This window comes from Numenius arquata, chromosome 16 (assembly GCF_964106895.1).
Source record: "Numenius arquata chromosome 16, bNumArq3.hap1.1, whole genome shotgun sequence".
NCBI lineage: Eukaryota > Metazoa > Chordata > Aves > Charadriiformes > Scolopacidae > Numenius > Numenius arquata.
Window position 1 is genome coordinate 12,367,175 of NC_133591.1, and position 22,314 is coordinate 12,389,488.

The following is a 22,314-nucleotide window of genomic DNA, read 5'->3' on the forward strand; positions in this document are numbered from 1 at the left end:
AATTTCCAGGATAGCAAATTTACTTAGGTGTTTGCGTCACTTGATAACTCTTGATATTTACATTAATTCCCAGTCTTAGTGTGGAACATTTATCCACAGCAAAAATTCTCATTAACAATTACTTCTACAGACTACTCAGATAACAAACTGAACAGCATTCCTTTCAAAGTGATGGATGAGATAACAGTATCAGGGGTTAAAACTTAGACCTAACCTTCTTATCCCTTTCAATGAAACATTTTTCTGTCGAACATCTTTCTAATTTTTTATTGAGTTCTTTCAAGTATAAAAGGAATCATAGAAGCAGTTCAAATTCACGTTCTTTTTTGAGAATGTGAAGAGGCTTTTCATTATTTCACTAATTCACAATAACTACCCTGTTAAAAATGTACTTGCTTATCTCTGCAAAGTTCTTTTTGTTGTAAGGGGTTCTCAGATCCGTTTCACACACTCAGCATTAGAATTTACCTCCGTATTCCCGTCCTGAACTACGCTTGTCGTCTTCCTTACAGGTTGAGAACAGTCTTTGTATCTGTGCAGCCATGCCCAATAAAGTGGTGGTTCTGCGATACAACGAGAGCCTGAGCAAGTTCTGTATCAGAAAGGTAAGTTTAGTGATTTCCTTAAATAGTTGAAGTAATTCAAATGTTTGCTCCAAAGCAAAGTCTTCGTGCAATATCTCAAACAACCTTTGCACACATAAGAATATTTTTTGTCAGCTAAAATCACAACAAATTGAAAGGTGCACAGACTAAAATTGGAGTAGGCAGCAATTTCCTTTAATAAGACGTGACATATTTAGAGAGGTGCGGGACAGAACTGTGATTTTTTTGAGATGCTGGACTCAGCTGTAATCATAACCTCACTTATTTACCCAAAAAAGGCTTTCTTCTTAATTACCCAGCAGCCTTCCCTCACCTGTTGTCTTTGGAGAAATCCGTAACAAATGACTTCTCTCTTCCTCGCAGTTAAGGAAGGAACAGGTCTCTCAGTCTGTTTACCGTCCCCGTGAAAACCGAAGGGGATTGGTATCATTTGGTATCATTCCGTCACAGGATGGATGGGCAGCCCTTTCCCGTACTTACCCTGATACACGTGTACCTTCTCCTGGCAGCGAGACGTAGATCTCCCATGACCATGTACACCCCTCCTCTGTACGTCACCCCATCCCCCTGCAACACCAGTACCATGCGGTGCTGGTACAAGGGTCGCTTCTTTCTGCTGTGCAGGGGTATGAAAAGCAGAACCACGACAAGTCTTCTTCAGGCAGCCAGTTGCCAGCAGATAATACTCCGAGCATCTAACCCACGGTTTCTCTTGAAGATAAGTCTAATGAACTGTCATGAATAAATTTTATATGCTCTTACGCATCCAGGGAAAACCAGCATATTAGGGATCTCTCCTCAGAACAGGGAGGTTAAACACTGCCCGCCTTAAAATGGGCTGGTACCCAGAAACTCATGTCCTCTCCAGTTCACAAGTTAAGGGGTGTTCAGGTCAAACTACATACCCCAGGGAGCTCCTGCAGGTTACTTTGAAGGCACCGGTTCACTTTTCAGCTTGACTGAGGCTTTTATCCCCCGAGCGTTTCACTTGGGCTGCTGGAAGGGAGCAGAGTCGGCACGGTAATTCAGCTGCTGGCCTCCTTGGAAGCAAAGACATGTTTGATGGAGAAGATCTTGGCACAATGTGGATGGCAGCAAACCTGGAACATCTACGAGCGTTGTAGCTGGTATCAACTCTTGCTCATGCTGGAGCAGCAGCCAGCAGGAAACACTGGAGATGCAGAATCACCGTCCCCTGCTCGTGCTGCCACCCGCCTCCAGAGAGCCACGTGCCTTGACTAGGGCTTACCTGCAACACATGCAAAAGTGTGTTTCAGAAGGCAGGTTTTCCTCATCTTCACTAATCCAGACAACAGAATTGAGATCCTAACGAGATGGCAGCAAGCCCAGAATGTGCTCTTCTGTTCTGCCAACTAAATTTCCAGATAAACTAGGAATTATGCAAGGAATCTTCTCCTCGGAAGATGCAGGGATGTGTGGGTTGTGTCAGGCGAACCTGCAAGGTTCTCCCAGCTCTTCAGTCCCAGTGCAGATCTTGGTGGACATTGTGTCTGTATTAGGTGGTAGAAAGAAAGAAGGACCTTGCTTAAGGACCCATCAAGCAAATTTCTGAAGTGTTACCAGCAGAGATGCTTTAGGGAGCTGATCCTTGCTGTGGCAGTCACAGTGGTGGACGTGCCAACAAGAGTTTTACTCTGTGGGTTGTAAAGAGTTTGGGACTTGACTGGGGTCAATCCTGCTGCAGTTGCCTTAGAATCTTCTGTCTGCCTCTCTAGCGGCTGCCCTGATTCCTGGTGCCTTCCAGGTCAGGAAGTGATTGTTGTAGCACAGCTATTCAGGAGCTGGGACAGTTTTGGTTGACAGAATTCCTAGTGACAAGGCTGTCATTTAGCCCTAACTGCTTGGTCCTGGTCTTAGATCCTCTCCAGACATGTGCAGGTCATTGGCTTGGCTGCCACCTACTGTAAGGAGGGAGCCTCTCCCTACTGCTCCAGGAAACTGAGCTACAGAGCAGAAGAGCATCTTCCAGAACAGTGTGTTCTTCCAAAAGGAAGAGGTTCTTACCAGGGTCAGCACCTGGAGTTGAGTTGATGGGCAGGTCTTTATTCAAGCAAGTATCACTTCCAACAAAACGAAGTTTTTTCTTCTAGCCGGAGTGCTTTTCCATGTGCTTTTTGAGAGACTGTTGGTCAGTTTGAGATTGCCATCTCTCCCTTTTATAACAATAAACGTGCAATATATAATCTTCCAGAATAAGCAAAATCTAAACTGTTATAGGGAACTAATATCGATCTGTACTTCCCTCTTTTCCAGGAGATCGAGACATCTGAGCCTTGCAGCTGCATCCATTTGACCACTTACAGCATCATCATCGGAACCAACAAGTTCTATGAAATCGAGATGAAGCAGTACACGCTGGAGGGTAGGAGACGTTTCCTGAGGAACACACCAAGTGGCTCCGCGGATTCTTTTGGTGGGGCTTTTCTAAAGCAGTTTGGGAAAAAAAAGTTGACACTGATCAAGCTGTTTTTCTCCATTCTCTTTGCAGAGTTTCTGGATAAAAATGACCACACTTTGGCCTCTGCTGTGTTTGCTGCTTCCACCAACAGTTTTCCAGTCAGTATCATCCAAGTGAACCCGACAGGGCAGAGGGAGGAGTATCTGCTGTGTTTCCATGGTGAGTGGGTGCTGTGGTCGGGCAGCTGGTGCTCTACAACTGCTCTCTTGGGTACGTGAGCTGTCAGAAGGCACCTAAGCAGTGGCGTAGAGCAAAGCTGAACAGAGCTGGCTTCCTACTACCTGGTAGTGAAGCTTTAATGAAGACTGTGAATCTAAAAGCCCTGGAAGAGCTGTGGCTGGTGGTTTACAGTAAGATGCAGAGGGCTTTGGCACCGAAATAGCACTTACTGATGCAGACTGCTGAGGTGCTTTGAGCAGCTCAGTTCTGGCTTAAAAGTTCTCCGTGCCCGGGGATTGATTACCACAAGTTGGATTCTGTGCCTAAAGGGGAGGGATTGTAGCCAAAGTTCAATTCAAAGAGGTGTCTGATTATCTTGATAAAATGTTAAGGGGTTTTCAAATGCTGGCATTCTCGTCTGGTTTCTGTACAGACAGGTGAGACCTTTTAATCTTCTTGTGATAAAATAAAAGAGGGTGTTTATTTTTTCATATAGCTGCTTTTGTTGGCCCCCTGGGATAGTGTCATGGAAACGCACAGGAAGTCTTCAAAAGCCCATTAGCAGTAATTTGGGGTGAGTTAGGGTAGGAGTCTCTTAGTCTTCCTAACTGTAGATTAAATAATAACCTTACCTTAATTGGTGTAGAGAGACCTGGAATTGCAGTACCTTTTAGTACTGAAAGGTCTCCTACATCAAGCCAGTTCAATGCCAATTACAGTAATTCACGCCACTCTGGGCTCTACAAGATCGTAAGCACCCTGTCCCTCCTAAAAAGCCCAGGGACAATTGCCTTTTGTCCCTTCAGAAATAAATGAATAAAATTGAGGCACGTGCTTATGATGTGACATTACTTTTCTTGGCAGAGTTTGGTGTCTTTGTGGATTCCTATGGAAGACGCAGTAGGACAGATGACCTGAAGTGGAATCGCTTGCCCTTGGCTTTCGGTAGGTGTTGAGGGATGTTCACTTGGATTATGGAAGTTATTGAAACCAGTAAGCATCCTTGTGGGACAGGTATTCCTCACTCAGCGCTTCCCTTTCCTCTTCCCTCGCCCAATTCACCCAGAAACTATGGAGATTTCCCATGATTTAAGATCATTTAAAATCCGAACAGCAAACCTTCTGAAGCGTAAACAATTTGAGGAAAACTAACCCAAAGGTCTATTTCCCTAATGTTCCCAGCCTGATGGTGATTGAACTGGCCAGTGGAGTTTTTAGTGAGGCTTGGAAGTTTCTGAAATAGTCAAGAATATATAATGTCGGTGTGGTTCCCTCGGGCCTTTTCCACTCCCGAGTGGGATTCTGTCCAGTTAATAGTCAGTCAGTAATGCCTTTTTCGTGATACGTTGGTTAGGAAAATTCTTGAGATAAAGATATTTTCAAAGCAACAGTTCTTTAAGCCTGTATCTCCCTATTTAGTAATAGAGTCTATGTCTTATTACAGAAAATACATTCCCTTACTTTTCCCAGGGGGCTGTGAGGCTCTGTTGTGCTCACTGATGCTTTTTAGAAGTTTTTAATAGAGAATTTTACTTTGTTTTTCCTCCCTCTGTGATGCTCCTTCAGCCTACAGGGAGCCATATCTGTTCGTGACCCACTTCAATTCCCTTGAAGTGATTGAGATCCAGGCACGAGCTTCTCTAGGGTAAGCTGTTCTCTTTTCGTTACTTGGAACAGCGTGTGCTGCGAGAACGTGTGTGCTTCCCCGGGAAAGGTACACTCTTGGCACTTTAAAGACTTTTTCCTGCAATTTTCCCCAGAACTCCCGCACGAGCCCACTTGGAGATACCAAATCCGCGGTATCTGGGACCTGCAATTTCATCTGGAGCTATCTACCTGGCCTCCTCCTACCAAGACAAATTAAGGGTGATTTGCTGTAAGGGCAATCTAGTGAAGGAGACCAACAATGAGCAGCACCACAGAGGGTCTTCTGCTACGCGCAGGTCAGTGAACTCTGTGTGTTATGGTCCTCGTACACCTTGTAAGAAAACTTGGCTCCACATGGCTTTTTCCCCCCAAATGTTGGCTGCCCTTGTTCTATTCTTAGAGAGAGAGGCTGGTGTGAGCCAGTTACTGTAGAGCCACTGATGTTTTAAAACCTAGAAGGCAAAAAACCATCAACTTTGTAGGAATATTTGGGTCTTCTCTGTCACAAATGCTTTGCGATCTTCAGCTGGTGGCCTTTTGTGTTGTGATCTAGCTGTGATGTCAAAGCTTGGTGACCTCAGATGCTATTGATGTGACAGTAAACATCAATTGACTGCAACGATCTCTAAAGCAAGAGCCCCTTCCTCTTAAATACCGAGTAAGCCTTAGGGAGACCGCGCTGGGAAGCTGCGACCTGCTCTCGTTCTGCTCAGCAGAACTGATCCTTCAGGCAGGGGAATAAATACTGGGGGTGATAGTGCCACTGGGCATTGGGAACTGAGAAATTGAGGCTTTGTAGCTCATCCTGACCTGGGCTGAACATCCTGGAGTTACTAAAGATTTTGTGTGTGAAAAGGCATATATCAAATTTTAGTGTACTTTTATCTGGAAAATATAATGCTTAAGTATATGAAAATGTGTCTTTTTGTGGCTGGATACATAGGTGTGACTTGGATTAGCGATTCCTTGAGACACTTTGCTAGCGTTGCTAACGCAATGGATACTCCGCTTATCAAAATATCTCTGCACTTTTCATCTCAGCTCAGGGAGGTCTGATGCTTTTTCACCCGAACACAGTTGGGTGTTTGGGGAAAGTTACATTTTTGCTAAAAGAAAATGTAACGTGAGGTTTTTGTCGCTCAGCTGTTCGCGTCCATTATTTTTGAATGACAGCAGCCCTAACAAGAGAGGTCCGCCCACATACAACGAGCACATAACCAAGCGGGTAGCATCAAGCCCGGGACCACCGGAAGGTCCAAGCCACCCTCGAGAACCAAGCACACCACATCGGTACCGCGAGGGGAGGACAGAGCTGCGGAGGGACAAGTCACCCGGGCGACCACTGGAGAGGGAGAAATCTCCAGGCCGGCTTCTGAGCACCCGCAGAGAAAGGTCCCCTGGAAGACTGTTTGAAGAGAGCAGCCGAGGGCGAATTCCTGTGAGTGGTGCCAGAACTCCTCTTGCTCAAGTCAATAAGGTAAGTCAGGAGCCCGGAGAACTTTTCAGTTCACGGGAAAAACGCATGGAAGGGCTGATGGTACTGTCAAGTACAAGAGCAAATCAAATCTCACCCCCCTCAACTTCTATTAAGTGAGAGCACCCACGGTGTAACTCACCGGCCCTGGGAACACCTTCCCTTGTGCTCGTTCTGTAACTGCAACAGCAGCTTGACTGTGCAACAGGCTAAAGTCCTCCAGATCTGAAAGCAAAGGTGCATTTAGCAACAGAAATCAAGTTACTGAGGACTTGAAGGGGGACAATGTCTGGAGAAAGGAATGTGGGAGCCCGCTGTGTTCAGCGTGATGCTGATAGTCATAGAATCATAGAATGGTTCGGGTTGGAAGGGACCTTAAAGACCATCGAGTTCCAACCCCCCTGCCCTGGCCAGGGACACCTCCCACCAGACCAGGTTGCTCAAAGCCCCCTCCAACCTGGCCTTGAACCCCTCCAGGGATGGGGCAGCCACAGCTTCTCTGGGCAACCTGGGCCAGGGTCTCACCACCCTCACAGCAAAGAATTTCTTCCTGAGATCTCATCTCCATCTCCCCTCTTCCAGTTTAAAACCATTCCCCCTCATCCCATGGCTCCCCTCCCCGATCAAGAGTCTGTCCCCATTCTCTCCTGTACTCCCTTTAGGGACTGGTGTCCTGCCCCCTCGGTTGGGTGACGTGCTGCTGCTGGGACCTGCGTGTGTGCGAGAAAAATACGTGCAACTTGTAACTGTCGTGTTATTTCCCTGCCAGGTCTGGGACCAGTCTTCAGTGTAAGTCTCAGCTCAACAAAGTTACTCACCTTGACCTGCAGGAAAAAAAAAGGAAATATACTGAGTATATGCACTCCATACGTCTGCTGCCCAGTTACCAAAACAGCATTCCTGGGCCAAAGCTCGCTCCGCATCGGGAGACGTGACGCTTTTGAAGATTGTTCGCATCTCAGTTAATTTCTCTGCACTTTCCTGCACTCCTGTTTTTGCACTTTGTACTACTGTTTCTCTTTCAAGCAGTTCATGAACTTTTTGTATTCACTTTAGTCCCTAGTAGTTCATCAAGGAAATTAAAGGGGACTAGAGTCCCACCCCAGGTCTTTAATGTGGTTAGCACCCCTTACCAGATAATTGACCGTAGTTCTGAGACGTGCTGGGAATTCCTGGTGGCCTGGAAACAGAAGGGCCAAGGTGAGTGAGTCTTTCGGTAGAAGCTGTGATTGGATATTCTCTACAGAACACAAGAAAAAAATTAGTTCCGATTAGTCTGTTCACCTGCCACTTCTGAAAGTTATTTTGTTCTCACTGAAATTGCTCTAGAGCAGCTCTGATGGGGAGGGAAGAACCCTTGCTTTAAACGATCCCACCTGCCCGGCCCCGAGACAAAGTGCATTACCTATAAGCTACTGGGGTGTAAGACTTTATCCAGGTCTTCTGCATGACAGTTCACTGCATGCTGCTGCACCATCACTGGCTGCTCTCTCCTTTTAGGTTGCTTTGCTGAGTAGTGTATTGTACCTCACTTGTAAATTAACTGAAACCTTTAGATTACGCTGCAAAATAACCGTTAATTACTCTGGAAATTTGGCAACGAAGAGTTAACAAGCCTTATTCTATGACAAGAATTACAGTCACGCTTGTGTTCTCCTCTCAGCACCGAACACGGTCCCTTTAGCAGTGACACCGCAGTCCTGACAGTCCCCCCAGGGCTGGCTCCTCCCGTGATCTGTAACTTGTCGTACAATAAGAACCAAATGTCACGGCACAAGAGGATACTCACAATGAACAGCTGTAGTGGTTACGGAACACACCTTCGCCTTCGCTTCGCGTATCTAACCTCGAGCCATTTATTGCTTTCTATTCTCTTTTGCTGTGAACATGACGCAGAGAGCAAATGATTTTCAAAGCAGGTTCCGACCATTCAATCTGCGATAGCAACATTCTAAGTGAACAACCATGTTCTTTACAACTGGAAAGAGCAAAAACTGCATCCAATCTTCCCTTGGCCACACTCTTAAACTTCTGCTAGTCCCTTTGCAAGCCTGTGCTAACCTGTTCTAGAAACCCATCAAAATTCAAATGCCTTGTCAGTGTCCTTTGGCGAGTTTCATGAATATTGTATTCCGTTCTCTTGTCTGTTGGGTTGTTTTCGATCAGCTGATTTGGCAGGAAACTTGCTGAAAGTTTTTGTCTCCTGGTCTGAATATTTTTGAAAGGTCACTGAGATCAGTCTTTAAATCTTTGCATCTCATGGAAGATCTTCAAGACCTCAGAAACGGGCTTGTTGAGTCCTGAAAGTGTATCTCTTGTGTCTTGTTCGTGAAATGCTTCCTGCTATAGAAATAGCTCAAAGGACTGTACATATTTACAAGAAACTTTATATTCGTAACAAAAGGGAATTGAATTGGTTTCTACTTTTTTATTGTAAACTGTGCGTTTTTCAACACTAGCTTTTTGTTTTACTGGTGGTTGTGGACAGCCATCTTCAGACACTGGAGGGGCCTCAGCTTAGTCCTCCCGCTCCCATGAAGAAATATTGTAACATTAAATTGCAACTGAAGCTTGTTAGCATAAATGAGGTTTTAGGTCTCTAAAAGTACAGGATTTTTTCTTCATTACCTTTTTATTATTGACAAGGGAGGGAACCAGAGGGACAGTTCAAAGCTCCACCTGGAAAGTATTGAACTTTGTTGTTGAACAATAACCAAATAAAACAAATAACTATCTTGACTGGCATGGTGAAATGAACGCTTCCTTCTCTATAGAGCATCCCGGAGCCATCCTGCCATTGCACCCAGCTGTGTAATCTATAGGCGTCAAAGCTTACCAAAGAGCTCACCTGGACAATATTTAGCATTCGAATAGTTGTTATTCCCTGAACAAGTAGCGTAAGCGGCTTCACAAAACCCAAGCATGTTCATATGAACTAAAACAGGTGGATTTGTCCAAATATTTTACTATAGCAGCAGGCAGCTGCCAACACCTCCAGCTAAACCCTGGCCTCCCAGAGGTACCCAGTGCTCTGGGTAGAGGTGAGACCCGTGTGAGGAGCTGGGAAAACAATCTCGTCCTGGTAGATGACCCCCACATCTTCAGCTGGAAAAAAAACCCACCACCATCTAATTAAGGATAGTGTGATCTAATGACAGGTTTGGGATTTCTCCCAGCAGTGTACTGGTAGCAAAGCGGACGGAGATAGTCGCTCATCCCACTGCTGTAATATGCTGGTGCTTTAAGGCTAAATAGCTGCAACTTTTAAAAAAAAAAATTCACAAAGCGAGTCAGATTGAGTACAACCTGCAGAGTTACTGTACATCTTAACTTACACCTGCTGGGAAAACTTGCTAGATCAGACTTAAATGTAAATACATCTATTTTTAACTGAACCAGTTTTTACAGGGTCTGAAGTATTCTTTCACAGGAAGAGGTTTTTAATATTCACACTGCTGCCTACAGTAACTTAATTTGTCCTCCTACTGTTCAGTGTTTTTGGTTTTGTGCACATACCCGCCCCCTTACCCCCAATAAAGGCCTTGTTGGAGGGTGTGGGGGCGGGTTACTAATAGCTCCTCTTTACATTTTGGTCTACATGACATTCTTCATGAAAATGCTCTACATCAAACCCAAGCTGCTTGATTTATCTATTGTGCCTACTATCTGATGTATCTGATGAAATGCTAACTTGTTAAATGTTCCTTTATTTCTATTTTACTGTGCACAAAGAATACTTATTTAAAGCTCATTGTTGCAGTCCTATGATGCATGATCAGAATTGTAACAAAACTAAAATAATCCAGAAACTGGTGGAGTAAAAAAAAAATAATTTATCGAGCCTTTTGATTACCAAGAACCCTCACAAATTCCCTGTCAGCTTGACCACCCCACGCTGGGCTGAAATTTGGGGGGGGGGGGGGGGGGGGCGGGGCGGGGAGGGCAGGGAGCTCTGGTTATTCCTGCTGTAGCCACAGGACGTAACGGCTCACTCAAGAGTCCCCAAAAACGACTGTAACAAAAGTCTCTGCATCTACCTTAAAAAAAAAAAAAAAGTGCTCTCCTAGCAACAGCCCAGAATAAACATAACAGCACAGCCTGTGAGCTGTGGGTGGGGAATGTAAGTGAGCTAATAAACCCAACTCTTGATCCAGCTTTTTGCCTTTGGAGGGATTTGATTCATCCCATTACAACAAGGGAACACAGCGTGATTAATCTCATTCATTCACCTGCCAAGCACAAAACAACCTGGCAAAAAAAAAAAAACACAATTTCTGCCCTCCCAAACCCACCCCACAGCAACACCAATCCACCGCCACCGATGGTCCTGCTGAAGACGGGGGGTTGGGGGGACTGTGGCTTACCTGGGGGATGGCTGTGGCTCCTGGGAGTTGAGGGCACCTTGTCACCCGGCGCTGCCTCGGGCAGCTGCGCTCGCCCACCCCGAACACGCAGCAGAAGGTGGAGGGATCCCAGCGTGACGGCTCGTGGAAGGCCCCTGGCGCGCGGGGCCACGCGCTGGGCACAGGAGCTTGTGCCCTTCACCCTGGCTTCTGAGGCAAACAAAGGGGTTTGGGGTTGCAGAAGCCCACGGTGCGGTGCCGGCTGCACAGCGTGTACTGCGGGCGCTTCACTCTCCCAGACAAATTTAAAAAAAACCACAACAAACCAAACAATGAAAAAAACCAACCTCTCTATAAAATATTTGGTTCTGCCCTGTGGTTCCACCGTTCCACTGATTAAAAGCCTGGAGTGAGTCATGCATATATGTAATTGGCAAAAAAATATATATCCACAAAGCTTAGCAAGCACTAACGAGACTGAGTCCATATAACACCGTTCACACACTTTCACCTTCCTTTCTGTTCTCCATTTGTCAAAGTTTCTGCTTCTTTAGTCTTTTGACTTGTGAAAAAAATCTGGTTTGCAACTGAAAAGAAAAAAATTATTAAGCTACCTCTAAGCTCCTCTCGTCTTCCAGCCAAAAGAATTGCTTCTAGGTCATTAGAATAAGAAACTTGTGCTATCATTTCCCTGCTGGCACTAAAAGCATTTGAGGGGCCTCACTGCACGATGTCTGTCTGTCTGTCTGTCTGTCTGCCAGTACACGCTCACAGCCACTTCTCTTTGACCACAGCTGACCAGTGCCACCACTTGCCTCTCCTCTGCTGCCGCTCGTCCTGCCCAACAGGCCCCGGGCTGCACAAACGCCTTCGCCTCCTGTGCCGTCACACGTCACCTGTGTTGGGCGTCCTGCAGCGCCTGGCGCAGCCCTGCAGCGAGACCCCGGAGCAGTTACAGCTGCTGCCAAGTGTGCCCAGCCCATGGCGCACTCGCCTGACCTGGGAAAAAGCCCCAGGCAGGGCTGGGTACTGGGGATCTACCCCCAACACCTCACCCAGGCCACTGACAGCTCAGGGACCAGAGCAGGACCCTGGTGCGTGGCTCTAGAGACACCCCACACATCACTACAGGACCCCCCCGCATCACAACAGACCTCACCACACAGTTCCTCTGCAGTAGCTCCCTGTGCTACGAGACATCAGCCACCAGCAGGAAAGGCCGTTGCTTAACGATGGCACCATCAGGCAGGGAACAGACAAAGACTGGCTGTGGTCACGCGTTTCTCTACCTCCGTACACCTCTGCGTTTACACCGCTAGGTGTTTTGACTCTCTATATTTCAACAAAAGGTGACCTCCTACATCAGTTCACTGGAGCCGTTGCAACCCGCTCTCCTGTCTCTGCAACTGATGCTTCATTAATTGCTCTGACACAACCAGCTCAAGCTAAAGGAGCCTCTGCTCACCCCCCAAACCCCCGGCAAAGCACACAGCCCCCCTGCAGCACACACTGCTCTGCAGGTACTCACCCTGATCAAACAAACATCCCCCAGGCCCCCCTGACCCCCCTCACGGGGCAGCATTCTCTGGGGGTAACATACAGAGTGTGCAGGCTGTCCCCCTGCCACACATCCGCCTGTGACACCACAAAGCGTGTCCAACCCGCAACCACACGCTGTCAAGGAGAAAACTCTCAAACAAAGGTCTGCTTGAAGAGGGGCTGGAACAGAGGCTGCTTCAGGCCAACACCAGGCTTTTCAACCCTAAGGAACCGACGACCCCTGGAACTCGTTAAGCAATTGGACTCTCCTTCTTCCTGCAAACTTTGTATCACAAACACACACTGCCCATCCCTTGTCTACATCACAAACACAACCGCCTCCCTCATCTTCTTCACTCATTAACTGCAAGTGAACAGTGTTTCAAGGTGATCTATGAATGAAAAGCTTGCACAATCCACCGAGCCATAAAACCGCAACCAGGCAATCCCAGGTTATAAACAAATAACAGGGAAGCGGAGGGTACCGGAGACGGGACAGACAGTAACAAAGTGAGTCACCCACTTTTGTTGAAAATGTTTTATTTGTTTCTAAAGAGGCTTAAAACAAAAGCGATTCCGTATTTCAGAATATCAAATACTATCCATAGCACAGAATGAAGAAAGAGTTTTCAGAGAAAATCATTGCACTAGACCCAGACCTACTGAGCTACTTGAGATATTGCAGGAAGGCCCGGGAACGGGTCCGAGGAGGGGACACCACCCTGCCCCTGAGGCTGCTCCGGCGCTTGTCCCCACTCGCCATGGGGCTGGCTGGCGTTGGCACAGTCACTGGCACGCTCAGGCACCAAAAGCCAACCAGCAGGGAGGCCCCAGCAGGGCACCCCCCAGCTGGTTCCCCCAGGGCAGGCCCGAGGCGTGCTGGCAGGCAGTTTTGCATTAACGTTGCGTTTGTTTTGGGATAAAACAGGCTGCGAGTCCCAAGTGCAGGCAGCCTGGCGTTGCTGTAATCACTTAGCAAATATCAACAGAGTAAAAAGTTGCAGAGATCCCCACAGCCCTGGCTGCGGAGCCGCCAGGGATTGGACACCCGTGGTCACCGCTGCAACCTGGAGCGGGGGCCCAGCTCCAGCCCCGGGCACAGAAGGCGGGTGCTGCCGTACCCAGCACCCTGCAACCGCTGACACCCAGGGACAAGTTTGGCCACTGCGACACAGGCGACTTACAGTCACCTTCAGGCTGTTACTGAAGAACTAACCCCTAAACCGAACACACTGATTTCCTTACAGTGACCTAGCCGGGTTTAAGGAAGTCCTTATCAGTGACAGCAAGAGAAATTGGTTTCAAAAAGCAGATTACTGCAAGACACGTTTATGATTTACAGAAAAACCCAGCCATTAAAAACAATTGTCTTTACCAGAAATTCCACAGGGGAAAAGTTGTATTTCAGTTCTCACGAAGAGAAAAACTACAGAGCTATTCACAGTAGAAACAGTGCACCCCGGTCTACCGTAAAATAAAACTGACCTTGTAGGTGATTGTGTTGCTGGTTGTAGCCTAGAAAGGCTGCTACGAAAAGATCATCAATATTCACACTTATTTCAGCCGTGCAAGTTTGGAACTTGCTACCGAAATAACTGTGTGTTTGATGAGTTATGAAAGCAGTAACGGGCTTGCTTTTGCTGAGGGTTGAGCTCAAATAAGATTCCACAAGAATCCTGAACTTTCTAGACTTTGGGCTGCCTTGTTTATTCCTTACAGTCTGCCTCACTGCTGAAGGGCTTCAATCTGCTGCCGCCCTCGCGTTTTTCAGCCTAATTAAATTGGTGGTTTATTAACTGAGCTGACAATGGGCACCGACACCTTTGCCATCTGTCTAGTTGCCACAAAGCTGTGATCTCCAAGAACTTCCAAGGTGGGACTGGGAAAATAAGGCAAATATAGGGGAACTTGGAAGTCTCAGAAACAATATGAAATCAGAGTTCATTTGCTACAGCACAGAGCAGGAATACATTTGGTTAAGAGAAGAATTTTTTTCTGAGACTGCACGGGCCCAGAACACTTGGTCACAAACTACTATGATGTTCATATTGGCTTGTACAGCAAAGTAGTCACGTATTTCTTCTTGTAACGATGCGTAGCACTAAGCACCATCACTCCATCCTACAGGAGACGGAAAACAAGTGAGAAACACAGTTATCTGAAAGCTGCAAGTGTGAGGAACATGCCCTGGCCTCTCACCTTGATAGAAAGCGCATAGAGGTGGTTCAACATGACGTGGTTGGGTTCAGGGAGGAGAGCAGGATCGCACTGGAAAAAAGAAAAAGTGAGACAGTGTGAAAATAACAGAACTCAGTTTACTCGTCACAGCTGATGGGTGACAAACACCGTCTGGAACTAGCCATACCCTCAAACACATCACACGGCTTCTGGCGCTCAGTCCATCAACAAACAGCCAAAGTTTCAGAACAACCCAAGATCTCTCCAGGGCGAAACCCTCTGCACCCTCACTGCCATCGTGAAACAGACCTCCATTATTTCTACTAATAGTGTTGCAGTGGGAAGATGAGGGTTTTGGGGAGTAAAATACCAATACAGTTTTCTTTTCAATTTTGAAGAGAAGTAAATTTACTTCAGATGAATCCATCTGGACACACATAATACGGAATTTACCAACATGGCAACTATTCTAAGGTTTTTCATAAACCGTCCCCTGTCTGTACTCAGATTTTTTTCCCCCATCTGTTCACACTCTCAAGGCCATTATTCAGCAAAACAAAGTCATGTACTCACAGAAATGCCTGTGTCCTTATTCAGGATGACCTGCAGCAGGTGGGGGGGAAGAATAGGAGGTGATTTAAAGCGCTCCTCTGCCTTACATACGTAGGGCTCCTGGTGGTACGGTCCTGGGGGTGAACTTGACAACTCTGCCAGAGAGATATTAAATATTTATTCTTAAATAGTCTGTAAGAATATCTGCTCTTTATAGGTAAGTCTTTACTGGTACTCCAAGTCGATTTTCACATCCAAGAACATGCCACCAAAAGAAATCAATGGCATGTCAGTACAAGAACTGCAGCAGCTGATGCTGCGCCAGAGGATTGGTCACTGCCCAAGAAGCGATTTGAGATGCCCAAAATCTGTCTGAGTTGAGACCAGCTGTGTGTGTGGGGGAGGCGGAGTTTGGGGAGCCCCACTGCCCCCCAGAACTTCACTGTCATCTCTGCCCAGCACTTCTCCAGCGAACACTTAACAGTAAACATTGCTCCACAGTGTTACCTCCAAGGGAAGCACTAAAAACATGGTACGCACACGTGAAAGGCAGGTATTATTGCTGTGCAGGGACAGGGTAACAGGAAGAGCTCTTCAGAGTCTAAAGCAATATAAGGGAAGGCTGTTACAGCACAAGGCAGGGAAGCATCTACTAGAATCTCCTCCTGTCCACGTCTCACAAATCACACCCCTTCTCCAAAAAGACCTTCTCCAGGGGGAAGCGGCATATAGCAAACCCCAACCAAACACACCTTCTGCCTCAGATTCGAAGGACAGGTCCTCTGCAGGAGGATTTAAGGCACTATTTCAATCATGGCCTCCATCCCTACAAAGGTCTATAAAGAGCAGGTGGCAAGGCTGACCTCAGAGATGACTCGAGCTAAATCTCCCCTCTCTGTTACACTAGAATATGAAGCTTAAGGCAAAAATATCATGTTTCTATTATTCTAAGATATAGATCATTTATACTAAACTGAGAGCATATGACGTATTCCTGAGCCTGTATCAGCGCTACTAAGATGCATCTAATTTCTGCCCCTTAATGTGCAACTTCTGACCTCCTTGGCCCCCTCCCTAGCACAGGAGGATGGTATTAGGAGCAGCGCAGCCTGTCAACATTGGATTGATGTTATAGTGACTGATCCATCGAGTGCGCCAGAACCAGCCCTTTCACACCGCACAAGCAAACAAACAGCTGTTAAGCACCCATGACTTCCTCCTGATCGGATCTACAGTGACCCATGTTGCTCTGACAGGAGGCTTCCTCCTTTGTGCATTTACGATTACCGCACACGTCCACAGGGCCTGACCAAAGTGGAGATTAAACTATACTGGAGCTTTAACTCCAGATGAAAAGGAAGATGGAATTCTTAACAGCTCTAAAAGTGTGATATAAAATTACCAGTAAGCTCATACCCGACATGTCTGAACATTTCTGGGAGTCCACCATCAAAGCATCAAATACTTCAAAGTCAGTTTTCTTCACCTGTATGACGTTGTTGACCGTACCCAGCTGGCTGGTTACTACTGGCTGGGAAGAAACAAGATACAAAAGTCAGAATAAAAAAGCTTGCAGGGCTATTAGATTCTCAACGCTCCACAACCAGCATTAACAAGAACAAGACATATTACTTTTAAAATACGCTAGTATCAGATATAGAAAGAGATATTGCTCAGTTAGTGTTAGGTTATGGCAAGTACAGGATTTAGAACTGGGAGGGATGTAGGTCCACAGCACTTGATAAATTCTTGGGCTATAGATAAGGCTAGGGTCAGGTCTGGGCTAAAGTTAACAGTGACAACACAAGGAGCTAAGCTTTATTTGTAGCTTCTCCAGGGCTTTCAGAGCCAGGCTAAGACCTGCATGGCCTGATGTAGGACAGAGCGTGGTTGCTACTGCAACACTCTGGCACAGAGACATTTGGGCTGTCAGCAATACTACAGTGCTTTAAAAGACAGTCTGGCACCAGGCAAGAAAAGCTCACCATCTCTTATAAACCAATACCCAAGAGACCTCGTCACCCATTTGTTATTAAATCTCCTGTCCTTTGTCTGGTGGCACCACCTAGGCCAAACGGGGTGAGAAATCTCTCTCTCACCAGCTCAAACAGTTTCTGTTGTTAACCGATAAACACCAGTTTCTCACTCTCAGATGCCTCTATGAATAAATACAGCAAATTGAAGAAGGCGTTACCTCTGAAGGATCATGCGTCCACTGCCCATCCACAAAGAACTTGTACTGGTGCTCTCCTTCTGGCAGGTCCAGGATTGCCACAAAGTTATTGTGACTGGAATTTAAGGCAAACAATCAGTTCCAAAATATTCTGAAATGTACATCAATCTATAAACTGTGACAAACACTGTCACACAGAATACAGGCCTCTGTAGTGCGCAAAAACTGGCAAAAGCCAGTGCCACATTTAAGAGAATCTCTGATGCAATCTAAAGGTAAGGGATCAAACTAGTGTTAATGTTAACGATCATTTCTTCTGTGACAAAAAGTCCCAATACATTCAAAATTAGCATCCACATTCCTGACATCAAGGAATTGCTACTGAGCTTTGTAAAGTCATCCTCACATCTTCATGTTACTTGTTAGTACGTGAGACCTCATTTTATCTGGGAGACTCCTGTTGATGGAACAAGATCAGCTTACTCACATTTCCCTGCCTTTAAGCATTTAGCATCATAAATTGCATTTCACAAATCCCTATGAAATAAACAATGACTAGAAGATTAAAGCAGCAACTCAATACTCCTGAGTTACTTTGGGTCTGAATAGCTGCTGCTTGGTAATTTTGATACTCCTGTGCCGTGAACTTCCAATTCTTCAGAAGTCTTTACCAGCACCTCAAAGAAGCTGAGAGACAGCTGCTGCAATGTGAACAACTCAAACAGGCCACGTAATGCCAGAATCTCTCTTCACTTCTTCTTAGGTAAGGAGCATGAGCATACCATCACGGAGCTGGATTTGAAATTTCAGTTTGGTATAATGAACTCCTCTACTTGAGCACATTTGATTCAGTAACATGATTTTATCCATCCTCTAAGGAGGTCCAAATACCTCCTTTCCCAGAATCTGACAAGAAGCAAACCTGCCTTTTTTTTTTGTCCTTCTTCCAGATTCATTTCCCCATTTCCCACCTCCCAGGCTTTCTACTCAGGGTATGACAGTAAGGTCACTTCCACTGTCCTTTTTTCCAGCTCCTGTCTGGATAATTAATTTCACATTGTTCATACACGGAACACCCAGCCCATACCACTTCCTCAGGTCACCATGCTCCTCCCTCAAGTTTCCTAAGAAATTAAGACACTTCTGCAAGGATGACAATGCAGGTAGCCACTCACTGAGATAAGAAACACCAGAAATTGGCAGGAGACCAATCATTCATGAATATGTCACTGTTGACAGACAACAAGGCTCAGATCAACAGTTAAATTCAGACTCTCTGCCATCCGTTACATTTTAAACTTTTGAGAAAACGTTGGTTTAAATTAAATACTTACTCGGGTACAGAATTAAGCAGAACTTCAGAGCTCTCTGGCAGGAGAAAGCACTCAGTACCTTAACAGTTTCATTCTCTCGTTCATCAGTTTACCAGCAGGTATCCCAGGCTCAGAGTTTCCTAAGCAGAATTTCAACCCTTTGAGCTGGGCAAAAGCCAATGATGTGGCAAGAAAGTGCATTGACCATCAGACACACCGTGCTTAAAACTAACTTCACCTTACATACCCTAACTCTACCCCAGGTAGCAGATTCTACACAAGGATTGTTTCAAGTCATTGACACATGGTGCCTCGTGAACAAATCAGTCCTTCAAAATTGACACACAGCTCAGCTTTCCTCCTGTGCCACGCCAGAATCAAAAAGTCAGATTCTCATCAAGGGCTTGAGAAGAGAAGCAGGAAAGTGGTAAATCCAAGCAGAATACCAACCTATCAGCCGACCACCTTTCTCACTGCACTAAGCATTACTAGTCCATGGGAATATCACCAACACAGCAGCAGCTGCAATTTATTACCTCCTTGTCAGGGGAATTTTACTCCAGTTGTTGAAAGACCCAGATAAATAAACTTCTTTCCCTCCTCCAGTCCAGCGAAAGACTGTCGGTCGAGCTTGAGTGGGAGTTTTATCATTCACTTCCAGATCCTGCTGCCAAGCCAGGAATTCTTCTTTCTCCAACGGAGCCTAAGAGCACAATGTCTTAATCAAAAGGAATTTGTCACTAGCAGGCTTAGACAACCCGTATTTTACTGAAGGCATTCTTGCACCCAAGTACAAGTCTACAAGTAGCTTTCGTCAGATAGAGATTAGAAACTGTGCATTTCTAGATGCTGTTCACAAGTTCATCTGCAAAAATTCCTCAAAGATGTTAAAGCCGTCCAAATCTGCAGAAGGAGTGGACGGCAAAATAATCCCCCTCCCTCCAGCTAAATTAGTTTAAAAAGAAATAACTTGAGGTCACAAAAGTTTTCAAAATACACAGATGTAAGAAGAGGGAGAAATATCATTAAGAAGAAATACGCTTAAGAAGCATTTAGATTATACATTTATCATAGGCACAAAATTTGTAGTTGGCAGAAAGATTAACAGTTGTCTGTAGGAGACAGGTCTGTTCCAGCAGTCAAAATCTAAGTGTCATTTTCTGTTAGATATTCTTATGAAAGATGACACACAGCAAGACGTTTCTAACAATCCATCTAATACTGAGTGAAAAAAACAGTTAAAAGATCTTTCAATATAGAAAATGTCAGGTAAAATGCTACCGCTAACTGCAAGAGCATTAAGGATCCGAAGGAAGCTGGGGCACTGTACCTAGAACTGGGGAAGAGCTTTGAGCCACTTACATTTTAGTTTTTCTACAATTAATTCTTGCTGGAAACCATGACATTACACTCATATCTGTTTGAACATCAACGCAGAAGGCAAGAACAAACCAGCAATACCTTCATTTCGTCTGAATGGAACAAGTCTGCATCTTCAGGACTGTCCATTAAGATTTTTGGTCTATCACCCTCTTTCGTACTGATGGCTCCTCCTGAGCTGTCACCTCGGGATGCTTTATGCCCATGACGCTCCAGTCCAGCTCGCTCGCTGCTTGTGTTCCCCATTTTTAAGGGCCTAAATGAGCAGGAAAAGCCAGATCAGCACTTTTGAAGCCAGAACACCAGTAGGCAGGAAAGCAGGCTCATCAGGAGACCTGGGCTCTGTTTCTCAGTTGAAGAGTGTAAGAAACTTTATCAACACAAAATGCTGGCATCTTAAAATTGTATCACACTCAGAACAAAGACACTAAATGACAACTTCTAGCTATTCTTGAAGATGTGCAATAGTTCAATATCCTAACATCTCTGCAAGACTCAGCCACTCTAGAGGTTGACCACGCAGGTATCTGGCACCGCAACACACCAGTGTTCTGTCTTCCTGAGCTAAGTGCTTGTTCTTCTGTCTTCTGAATACCCACACATATCACGTTCTACCACATCAGTGGAACTTTCTGTCAGAATGCTTCAAAACCAGCCTGCTAGAAATGTGACTTCACTAGAAAATAAAGTTGTCCCAGGTGGCAACCTGCTGAAGATCCTTATAGCGGCTGGCTGTGGCTCTAAAGCACAAGCAGCACAGTCCCACTGATGCTCCACTGGAGGCTTTTCTCTGGGAGAGGCAGGGGCCTGCTGTGCAAGAAACACAACACTTCTTCCCGTTCCACAGCCTGCGTGGCCACATCTGCAGGGAGAAGGGATGAGACTGGATGCAGAGGCTACTGCTTTAGAGGTGAAGAGCTGCAACTTAGAGGTGGCCAGGGGTGGTGTGAGGTGGAACCAGGCACGAGGCTATGCAGAGCACCCAGCAGGGTACATCCAAGTACCTGTGCGGGATATTGCCCTGTTTCCCATCAACTCAAATTGCTGGCACTGCCCAACTTCTAACCGTACAGATCCCAGCTCAGTCACAACCTGCGACCACTCTCAGCGTGCGTAGCTTAAATAAAAACCTAAACAAATAAATAACGTAACTGGCACAATAAAAAATAAGTGTACATGCAAATGCTAACTAGCTATGTGAAACTACAGCAGCTTTGTGCGCTCCGTATCTTCTTTAAGCACTTGACTCTGCGAGGGGGGGTTCGGAGAAGGCCCGCAGGAAATCTAACGGCCGCCGAAGCGCTCATCCCAAACACGCCCGTGTGTTTTATCTGCCCCCTCGTGGGCAGCCGCTGCCCCGGCCCCCCTCTCCCCGGCCCACAGCACGGCTCCCCAGCAAGCCCCCAGGAGGGGCTGCACCCCCGGCACCGTCCCCGCAGCCACCGCCGCGCCCGGCCATAGGAACTCACCTCCGAGCCCGCCGCCGCCGCCACTTCCACTTCCGCTTCCGCCCGGCCGCCGCCCGGGGAGAACCCGAGCCCGGCCCGCGGGTTCCGGCCGCCCCGGGCCCCGCACCGAGCGGGCCGCGGCAGGGCAGCCGCCAGCGGGGCCCCGGGGCTGTCCCACCCCCGGTTAACGCGGCTGCTGGACCGGTGCCGTAGGTGCGAGGTGCAAAGCCTGCGGGAGCGGGTCCCTCCGCATCACCCCCGGGAGGTTTGGGCTAAGCTCCGAGCTGCAGCTGAGTGAGCACCGGGGCGCTGGAACCGGGCCACACACGTCCCCTCCTCGTGAAACGGGAGCGAGAGGCAGCTGGATGGACACCGAACGCTGGGTGGTCGAAGGTGGGCGTGAAACCACCAGCACACGCACGGCTCGCTCTCCGCTGAGGAAGCCCAGATGGAAATTTAAGTCCTTAACTGATAAATGTGTCCCAAATTAAATTACACTCATGTATTTCTCTAACAGATTTCTCTAAGCACTTCCAATTACACTATCTCGCTTCACCCTCTGCTCTACATCAGCTGTCGCTGTCTTTCTACTTTTCCAACAGGCAGGAAGTTGTGAGGATTGCAGGTTCCTGCAGCGGCAGTTCTCTTTGCAACAAAATTGGTGGGTTTTTTTCTTAACCAACGGAAGCAACCTGCAAACAGACAGAAGGGCTCCTACCAAATCGCAGCGTATCCTTGTGGCCTGCTGATACGTTGTGGGAAGAATTCTGCTGGGATAGAGGGATTCACCACGCCTAGCGGCGAGCGCAGGGCTGGCTCCTGCAGTGTGTTTTGAGGAACAGCTGCTCCCAGTTTGTCTCTCATGGGAGAATACCTGGCACGGGACAGCCCAGAGGGGGTGTGAGGGGAACGCGTGTGGGCAGCTCTTCCCCAGCCCCTGCGGAACAGTCACCCTGCTATAAAACACAGCTGTTGTTATTTTGGTATTCCACACAGCTTAGCACTCCCACATTCCCTGTCTCCA

At 46.8% G+C, this 22,314-nt stretch overlaps 2 protein-coding genes across 4 annotated transcripts in view; one reads left to right on the forward strand and one right to left on the reverse strand.

The window, feature by feature from the left end:
• The window catches only part of CIT (citron rho-interacting serine/threonine kinase), a 71,456-nt gene extending 63,841 nt beyond the window's left edge, over positions 1-7,615 (forward strand). For both annotated transcript variants that reach the window (XM_074159841.1, XM_074159842.1), the window contains 8 exons: positions 513-605; positions 2,880-2,988; positions 3,115-3,243; positions 4,108-4,188; positions 4,810-4,888; positions 5,004-5,186; positions 6,064-6,367; positions 7,134-7,615. In XM_074159841.1, the coding sequence (XP_074015942.1) occupies positions 513-605; positions 2,880-2,988; positions 3,115-3,243; positions 4,108-4,188; positions 4,810-4,888; positions 5,004-5,186; positions 6,064-6,367; positions 7,134-7,157 (1,002 nt within the window). In that variant the 3' untranslated portion in view covers positions 7,158-7,615. The remainder of the gene's footprint in view (positions 1-512; positions 606-2,879; positions 2,989-3,114; positions 3,244-4,107; positions 4,189-4,809; positions 4,889-5,003; positions 5,187-6,063; positions 6,368-7,133) is intronic.
• Positions 7,616-12,776: 5,161 nt separating this feature from the next.
• On the reverse strand, positions 12,777-21,339 carry PRKAB1 (protein kinase AMP-activated non-catalytic subunit beta 1). Of its 2 annotated transcripts, XM_074159859.1 has the most exons (8): positions 21,312-21,339; positions 19,924-20,098; positions 18,999-19,165; positions 17,171-17,264; positions 16,393-16,507; positions 14,998-15,131; positions 14,446-14,514; positions 12,777-14,367 (listed from the first exon to the last, which is right to left on the reverse strand). In XM_074159859.1, the coding sequence occupies exons 2-8, from the start codon at positions 20,086-20,088 to the stop codon at positions 14,290-14,292; spliced, it is 822 nt and encodes a 273-aa protein (XP_074015960.1). In that variant the 5' UTR covers positions 20,089-20,098; positions 21,312-21,339; the 3' UTR covers positions 12,777-14,289. The 2 variants fall into 2 exon arrangements, with proteins under 2 accessions (XP_074015960.1, XP_074015958.1); XM_074159857.1 differs by lacking the exon at positions 21,312-21,339 and having other exon boundaries at positions 16,387-16,507; positions 19,924-20,088.
• Positions 21,340-22,314: the final 975 nt, after the last annotated feature.